The sequence below is a fragment of the Semicossyphus pulcher genome, unplaced genomic scaffold, assembly GCF_022749685.1.
Source record: "Semicossyphus pulcher isolate SPU_LCO1_2020_fin unplaced genomic scaffold, fSemPul1.0.p SCAF_11, whole genome shotgun sequence".
Taxonomy (NCBI): Eukaryota; Metazoa; Chordata; class Actinopteri; order Labriformes; family Labridae; genus Semicossyphus; species Semicossyphus pulcher.
Window position 1 is genome coordinate 30,258,271 of NW_027211615.1, and position 9,230 is coordinate 30,267,500.

General features: G+C 43.7%; 1 protein-coding gene across 1 annotated transcript in view; it reads left to right on the forward strand.

The window, feature by feature from the left end:
- The first annotated feature begins 1,310 nt into the window (after positions 1 to 1,310).
- Positions 1,311 to 9,230, forward strand: part of LOC138585151 (NLR family CARD domain-containing protein 3-like) — a 9,131-nt gene continuing 1,211 nt past the window's right edge. Inside the window, exons 1-7 of the mRNA XM_069657422.1 lie at positions 1,311 to 1,403; positions 2,059 to 2,178; positions 2,470 to 2,548; positions 5,071 to 5,299; positions 5,562 to 7,365; positions 7,495 to 7,668; positions 7,767 to 7,940. Coding sequence (XP_069513523.1) covers positions 1,315 to 1,403; positions 2,059 to 2,178; positions 2,470 to 2,548; positions 5,071 to 5,299; positions 5,562 to 7,365; positions 7,495 to 7,668; positions 7,767 to 7,940 — 2,669 coding nt within the window. The 5' untranslated portion in view covers positions 1,311 to 1,314. The remainder of the gene's footprint in view (positions 1,404 to 2,058; positions 2,179 to 2,469; positions 2,549 to 5,070; positions 5,300 to 5,561; positions 7,366 to 7,494; positions 7,669 to 7,766; positions 7,941 to 9,230) is intronic.

Sequence of the window (9,230 nt, forward strand, 5' to 3'; positions counted from 1 at the left end):
TCACAATGCTTTTGCTCAGAAACACAAATAATTGATGACATCAATGTTTCGGTCCCTCTGAACCTTTGTCCAAAGTGTTTACAAACAATTCTTCATCAATGATCTGAAATAGATATTGTCCTACCCATACCTGGATCAATAAAGGATTATCTTATCTTATTCAGTGTGCACAGGTGTGGCAGTACTCTGCTAAGGGACTGTCTGTCAATAACTGACAGGTGTTTATTGTAACACATTTTATCCCACAGGTAAGAACAGGTAAAGAAGTTCGACACTTCAACACATAACTGAGGATATTAACAAGAATGTTCACAGACAGTGGACATCTTTAGTGTCCCATCAATCTGTTCATACGTCTCAGATCACTCAGGTATCTGTTCAATCCCACAACTCTCTGGAGCATGACATGCCATGTGATGTGATCATTGTGTCCTAGGAGCACTCGTGTTCTTCTTCTCTGCTTAATGACAGTGATATCTCACCATCACAGGATGACCCACCAGGACAGTGAATCCTACAAGTTTCAAATGAAACCACTTTGATTATTGTCACACTCAGAGACACTAATTAATCAATGATGTCATCACATGATCGGCTGGTTTAAAGGATTAATTGTCCTTGTTGGTTAGACTTTATTAACAATATTCATTAATAGGTCAGTAATTGATCTCAAAAGCATGGAGGCATTACCTTTGATTAGACTGTGATTACAAATCAATACTTATTGGATAAATCAACAGTTGGGTTTAGTCGTTTCAGGACACTTGATGAACACAAAAGAATAAATAATTACTGGGTCATCATTAGCCCTCCTCTTCTTCACAATGAATGAACGTATCCTTTTAAAGTGTTTATATTCATTAAGATAAAAACATTTATTTTCAGATAAACAGACATTTCAGTTGAAGTCAGATATTCTTCAGAGTTTTTTCCGTCATGTCCTGACAGAGTCTTGGCAGGTTCCTGCCGTGTGATTGGAGCTGGACTCTGGTTTCAGGTTGTAGGTGACACTGATTGAATGTCACGTTAATGTCTCTAGACTCTGAATGAGAAGTTATGAGAGGTCACAGTGTCCTCATTGTGGTGAAGAACAAGGATCAGTAGTGGTTTCTCTCTTTGTGTTTCCTCTACAGGTGAAGATCAAACATAGAAGTAGATCTGAACTCACCTGGTGAGTACATTCTTTATTCTGACACTGATCAAACTGGAAGTATTTGCATGTGATCAATGGTGAACATGTGTGTCTCTGTGATGTGCAGCTGGTTGTACTGAAGGAGCATGTTGTTGTGTTTGTGTGAAGGTGGGGGCTCTGCTATGAGTCAGTGTGAGGACAGAGAGGAGGGAGCCCCTCCCTCTAAAACCACTCTGTGTGGGGAACATGACAGCCAGACCAAAGCTCAGAGGTGAGATGAGGATCTCTAACTGTCCATGACTCTTCTCCATGTCAGAGCTCAGCACTCACATCACTCCACCATCATTATTTCTATAGACCTGGACCGAGCCGACTGTCTGTCAAGAAACTACAGTTGATGTTTGAATCTTCTGAGTTCAAAGATGGACAACAGCCTGCTGATAAAATGTAAGATTGTAAAAGGTTTGTGTTTATTGTCATCTAACTCTCTATGAGACTTCAGACAAAAGTACAGTGTCACTCTGACGGACATTTTTACCTGTTTCTGTGCAAACATGTGAATCCCTCCTCATATCAAGGAACAATTTTCTGTATATAATGAACATATACTTTGCTCAAATCCATCTACCATCATTATTCACACTCACAGCTCTCTGTGTGTTGTGTTGAAGGCCAGAGCAGCGGCACGGACCAGACTCTGCTGGACCTGGACCTGGACCTGCTGCCACCTGTGTGTCCTTCAAGAGTGACGGGTCTATGGGTCGACTTCTTGAGTTCAAAGTTGGACATCAGTCTGGAGGTCAAAAGTAATGATTTATTTCATAGTTTGTTGTTTTAGTATAACAATATTCGAAAGTATTTTTTAGCAGCTTTTCTTTGAAGAACATTTCAGTGTTCATGTTTATCAGTGTTTGTGATTCTTTCAGTGTCAAACATGAGAGAGCAGACTCTGCTGGACCTGGACCTGAACCCAGCTGTGTGTCCTTAAAGAGTGACGGGTCGATGGGTCGACCTATTGAGTTCAAAGATCAGTCTGATGATCAAAGGTGAGAAGTTAAACGTTCTTCTGTTGTTCTGTATGAAAACATTAATTTGAACATAACAGTGTTTTCAGTGTGAACCTGAACATTTGTCAGTGTCTGTGTTTCTATCAGGATCCAGCAGCAGTAAACCGTCTTGTCCACATTAATAACTGTACTGAGCATGTAGCTTCATGTGTGTCCTGTGTGTGTCGGAGGATCCAGCAGTGTTTCTAACAGGCTCCACCAGGTAGAATCTCTCACATGTAACACTGTGTGTCATTATATTATATACAGTATATTATATTTGCTCCACAGAGGTCAGCAGCAGAGGTCGGAGGCTCCCATTGGTCCGTCTGCCCAGCAGCATCAAACACAGCTGGACTCCATATTTATGGTGTGTAAACGAACAAACACAGCAACTACTGAGAATCACAGTTTACTTACAAGGACATTTTTATGTTCCTGAATTGTTTCCTGATGACTGCAAACATCATCTCTGCCTGAATCATGTTCACAGTCAGTGTTTGATGGACTGAAGGAAGCCTTTCTGTACCTCACAGAGTCAGAGGTCAGAGGTCGTAGTGGATGGTGGTCTCACACAGACTTTGGCAGCAGAGAGCAGAGTTCACAGACTGAGTCAGTTTGTGTTTAAACAACAGAAACACTTTGGTTCATGTTCATGACAGTTTGTGGTTTCAGCTTCATTCTAACAAACACATCGTGTCCAAAGTCACTGCAGACTTTTTCTGTTTTCGACACGATAGACCATCACATCCTGTTACAGAGACTAGAACAGCTAATGTTCATTACAGGATCTGCACTAAGTTGGTTTAAATCTTATCTATCAGATCGATCTCAGTTTGTTAATGTTCATGATGTGTCCTCTATGCAAACCAAAGTTAGTCATGGAGTTCCACAAGGTTCTGTGCTCGGACCGATTCTTTTTACCTTATATATGCTTCCTCTGGGTAATATCATGAGGAAACACTCCATTAATTTTCATTGTTATGCAGATGATACTCAATTATACTTATCTATGAAGCCAGACGAAACCAATCAGCTATCTAAACTAGAAGCATGCCTTAAGGACATAAAGATCTGGATGACTAGAAACTTTCTGCTACTTAATTCAGACAAACTGAAGTTATTGTGCTCGGCCCAAAACACCTTAGAGACTCTTTCTCTAATGATATAGCTGCCCTAGATGGCATCAGCCTGGCATCCAGCACTACTGTTAGGAATCTGGGAGTTCTATTTGATCAGGATATGTCCTTCATCTCCCACATAAAACAAATATCAAGGACAGCCTTCTTTCATCTTCGCAACAAACATCAGACACATCCTGTCTCAACACGATGCAGAAAAACTAGTCCATGCATTCGTTACTTCCAGGTTGGATTATTGTAACTCGTTACTATCAGGCTGCCCTAATAAGTCACTAAAAACTCTGCAGCTGGTACAAAATGCTGCAGCACGTGTGCTGACAAGAACTAGGAAGAGAGATCACATCTCTCCTGTATTAGCCTCTCTGCACTGGCTTCCTGTAAAATCTAGAATAGAATTTAAAATCCTTCTTCTTACTTACAAAGCTCTTAATGGTCAGGCACCAACATATCTTAAAGAGCTCATAGTGCCATATTACCCCTCTAGAACATTGCGCTCCCAGGATGCAGGCCTGCTTGTGGTACCTAAAGTCTCTAAGAGTAGTGGTGGAGGTAGAGCCTTCAATTACCAGGCCCCCCTCCTCTGGAACAATCTACCAGTCAAGGTCCGGGAGGCAGACACCCTCTCTTCTTTTAAGAGTTCAAACTTTCCTCTTTGATAAAGCTTATAGTTAGGCCTGGCTCAGGCCTGGACTAGCCCATAGTTATGCTGCTATAGGTTTAGACTGCCGGGGGGATCTGACACACCAAGCTTCTCTCTCTCTCTCTCTCTCTCTCTCTGACTCTCTGACTCTCTCTCTCTCTCTCCCTCCCTCTCTCTCTCTGTCATATTAATGCAGCTCATTAACTCTGTATCTTCTGGTCCCATTAACATTACTAACCACATATCTTCCCGGGAGTTCTTGTGCTCCCTTGTCTTGAAGGTTCCTGGGGATCGTTGCTGCAGACCACCTGCTGCTGTGGACCTGCTCGACTGCAACAACTACTAACATCAGTCTTCCCCATAGTATCATTATTGTTGCTGCTAATGCTAATAGTAGACCTGTTGACTTCAACTGTTACAATTACGATTACCTCAGCCTTTATCATTACTCTGCTTCTCTCGCTAATTTTATTTATTTATTTATTTAGCCAATCTTCACCCTAGTCTACCACTATTATTGACATTGTAACCATAAGTATGTGTCTGTTGTTGTTCATGTAACAAGGACATATGTTGTTGTGGTAACAAGAACATATGTTGTTGTTGCTCTCTTTGCCTGTCTCTATCCTGCATCTCCTTCTATCCCATTTTCGGCCCATCCAGTCGAGGCAGATGGCTGTTCAACATGAGTCTGGTTCTGCTCGAGGTTTCTGCCTGTTAAAAGGAAGTTTTTCCTTGCCAATGTGCCGAATTGCTAAGTGCTACTCATGGTGGATTGATGTTGGGCCTCTCTTTGAATAACTTAACAAAGAGTCGGTCTAGACCTGCTCTTTCTGTAAAGTGTCTCGAGAAACCCTGGTTATGATTTGTCGCTATACAAATAAAATTTGATTGATTGATTGAAACCAGAGCAGGATATTTCTCCAACATGAATCTCATCTGATATGAACTTAGTTTCTAGGAGACAGGACCATCCACAGACTAAACACTGAACTACCATTGTGATCCAGTGTCCATGCTGCACTCTGCAGACCAGCAGGCTTTCTGTCTGTCACTGATGATCTGATGTTGACTTCTACAAGTCAAAGTTCACTTCTCGTTCTGTTCCAGCTGCTGGAGGAGAACATCGTCAGTTTTGTGAAGAACGAGCTGAAGGAGATCCAGAGGGGTCTGAGTTCAGATTACCCAGAATGCTTAGAGAGTCAGAGGGAGGATGAGGAGGTGTTGGACAGTGAGGAGGAGGAGCAGAGGAGGAGCAGCAGAGAGGCATTTGTGAAGATCACACTGCACTTCCTGAGGAGAATGAAGCAGGAGGAGCTGGCTGACTGTCTGCAGAGCAGTAAGAGGATTTTAACACATTTAACATGATGGAAAGAGGAAATGGAGGCAACATGGGAGAGGGTCACATTTAAAACTCTGCTGTTTATATGATGCACACATTTGATCACATCTATGACCTGTGAGAAACTGTTCACACCTGATGAGCTGAAGAGATTTCAGAGAGGAGGGAAATAAACACCATCCTGATGTCTTAAAGTTTAAATTCATCTGATTGATTGAAGCTTAAACTTATTAATCACATTTCATGTTTGTTCTTTCAGGAGCTGTTGGTCCAGAGTGCCGACAGAAACTCAAGTCTAACCTGAAGCAGAAGTTCCAGTGTGTGTTTGAGGGGATTGCTAAAGCAGGAAACCCAACCCTTCTGAATCAGATCTACACAGAGCTCTACATCACAGAGGGAGGGACTGGAGAGGTCAATGACGAACATGAGGTCAGACAGATCGAATCAGCATCCAGGAAACCAGACAGACCAGAAACAACCATCAGACAAGAAGACATCTTTAAAGCCTCACCTGGAAGAGATGGACCAATCAGAACAGTGATGACAAAGGGAGTGGCTGGCATTGGGAAAACAGTCTTAACACAGAAGTTCACTCTGGACTGGGCTGAAGACAAAGCCAACCAGGACATACAGTTCATGTTTCCCTTCACCTTCAGAGAGCTGAATGTGCTGAAAGAGAAGAAGTTCAGCTTGGTGGAACTTGTTCATCACTTCTTCACTGAAACCAAAGAAGCAGGAATCTGCAGGTTTGAAGAGTTCCAGGTTGTGTTCATCTTTGACGGTCTGGATGAGTGTCGACTTCCTCTGGACTTCCACAACAATGAGATCCTGACTGATGTCACAGAGTCCAGCTCAGTGGATGTGCTGCTGACAAACCTCATCAGAGGGAAACTGCTTCCCTCTGCTCGCCTCTGGATAACCACACGACCTGCAGCAGCCAATCAGATCCCTCCTCAGTGTGTTGACATGGTGACGGAGGTCAGAGGGTTCACTGACCCTCAGAAGGAGGAGTACTTCAGGAAGAGATTCAGAAAGAAGGAGCAGGCCAGCAGAATCATCTCCCACATCAAGACATCCCGAAGCCTCCACATCATGTGCCACATCCCAGTCTTCTGCTGGATCACTGCTACAGTTCTGGAGGATGTGTTGAAGACCAGAGAGGGAGGACAGCTGCCCAAGACCCTGACTGAGATGTACATCCACTTCCTGGTGGTTCAGACCAAACAGAAGAACATCAAGTATGATGGAAGAGCTGAGACGGATCAACACTGGAGTCCAGAGAGCAGGAAGATGATCGAGTCTCTGGGAAAACTGGCTTTTGAGCAGCTGCAGAAAGGAAACCTGATCTTCTATGAGTCAGACCTGACAGAGTGTGGCATCGATATCAGAGCAGCCTCAGTGTACTCAGGAGTGTTCACACAGGTCTTTAAAGAGGAGAGAGGACTGTACCAGGACAAGGTGTTCTGCTTCATCCATCTGAGTGTTCAGGAGTTTCTGGCTGCTCTTCATGTCCATCTGACGTTCATCAACTCTGGTGTCAATCTGATGTCAGAAGAACAAACAACATCCCCGATCTCTAAACTCTTTAGAGACAAACATAAACTGAAACATCTCCATCAGAGTGCTGTGGACCAGGCCTTACAGAGTCCAAACGGACACCTGGACTTGTTCCTCCGCTTCCTCCTGGGTCTTTCACTGCAGACCAATCAGAGTCTCCTCAGAGGTCTGCCGACACAGACAGGAAGTGGTTCACAGACCAATCAGAAAACAGTCGAGTACATCAAGACAAAGATCAGTGAGAGTCTGTCTGCAGAGAAAAGCATCAATCTGTTCCACTGTCTGAATGAACTGAATGATCGCTCTCTAGTGGAGCAGATCCAACAGTCCCTGAGATCAGGACGTCTCTCCACAGATGAACTGTCTCCTGCTCAGTGGTCAGCTCTGGTCTTCATCTTACTGTCATCAGAAAAAGATCTGGACGTGTTTGACCTGAAGAAGTACTCTGCTTCAGAGGAGGCTCTTCTGAGGCTGCTGCCAGTGGTCAAAGCCTCCAACAAAGCTCTGTACGTGAATTAGTTACTTGATTACCTTCAGCAGCTGCTGATCCAGTTACTGTTTCATACAGTATTTAACACACTGCTTTGGTTCGTAGTTTAGAAGTTAAACCTTCTCTTGTCTCACTTATTCATCAGGCTTAGTTCCTGTTACCTGACAGAGAGAAGCTGTGAAGCTCTGTCCTCAGTCCTCAGCTCCCAGTCCTGTAGTCTGAGAGAGCTGGACCTGAGCAACAACAACCTGCAGGATTCAGGAGTGAGGCTGCTGTCTGCTGGACTGAAGAGTCCACACTGTAAACTGGAAACTCTCAGGTCAGGATCCAGCTGTTTGTTGAACACTTGTTTGTTTTAGTTCATTCCAAATGAGGACTGTCAAAATCAGAAGTTCACAATGTTTTTCTAATAATCAGGCTGTCAGGCTGTCTGATCACAGAGGACGGATGTTCTTCTCTGGCCTCAGCTCTGAGCTCCAACCCCTCCCACCTGAGAGAGCTGGACCTGAGCTACAATCATCGAGGAGACTCAGGAGTGAAGCTGCTGTCTGCTGGGCTGGAGGATCCACACTGGAGACTGGACACTCTCAGGTATGGACAGACAACAAGAGCTCAAAGACTGCGTGACTCTGATTTCTGTATTATTTTATGTCCTGCTGTGGTTCATCATCATGAAGGACTTCTTATTTTTCTCAAAGTAACATGGAGAGACTGTTGACATGAAAAGCTTGATTTTATTGAAAGACTTCTAAATTATATTTTGGACTTGGACTTTGGAACTATGAAGTCAATCTTTCAGGCTGGACAGGAAAGTTTGTTGTTGACCATGGACATAATAATATTTTATGTGTTCTAACTAGGGCTGTCAAAGTAATCATGTTCATAACGCGTTAACTCACATTCCCTTTAACGCCACTAATTATTTTGACCCTCCGCCCGCCTCGTAGCTGAGTGTGAGTGTGTTGAGTGAGAAATCAGGAAGCGATGCAGCCACAATGTTGTGGATAGCGAGCAGAAACAAACCTCCGTGAGCAGAAATGGATAAAGAAAAGGGTCTTTTAAATGTTCAGCCTCAACGCCCTGCTCGATGGTTCTCTGGACAAGACAGAAGTTATTTGTATTTACTGTCAATGTGAACGGAGTCACCACCGGCAGTGTTTCCGCTACATACATTTTGCCGCTGCTTCAGATTTCTGTGTAATTAAACGACTCCGCTCCAAATGAACGGTTGTTCGCCCGCTCTCCTTGTTGAGGGAGAGCACTGACACAGTGACAGGAGTCACAGGACACCAGGACACTCTCTGTCTGCACACAATCATATGCAGCTCTGTAACGCAATGTAAACACTCCTACTGTGTGTCTCCGTGTGTCCCCATTGTAAAAGCATTGTCGCTGTTTATAAAGCTTATAAAAGGTGCAGATGTCATTCGGTAACGATCGATTGTTTAGGTCATTAATAACGTCCCTCGTGCACACGCGGCTCACGGGCTGTGAGAACTGAATTGTGAGAGACAATATTTAAATGTTGTGACTTAATGAAACAGACTGCTGATGAAGACACAGCAGACAGACAGAGAGAGGGGGCGGGGCCAGCAGCTGTGCAGAGAGCTGAGGTGCAGGTGTGTTGGGGGACTGAAGCAAAGAGATCAGATTAAAGTAGTTTGTGAATTAAAACATGAATTAAGGTGAAGCAGAGAGAACAATCACACTGTGGAAGGAAGAAATCAGCATCTAGAAAGAGTTTAATCCAGACTGAGTCAGTCTGCATGTGACGTGCTTCTCACAGGAATCACTGATATATGCGATGATTGTCATGTTATTGATGTGTGTGTTTGAGCGTGCAGAACCTTTGAGGTTATTCTGTAGAATATTCTGGACAGT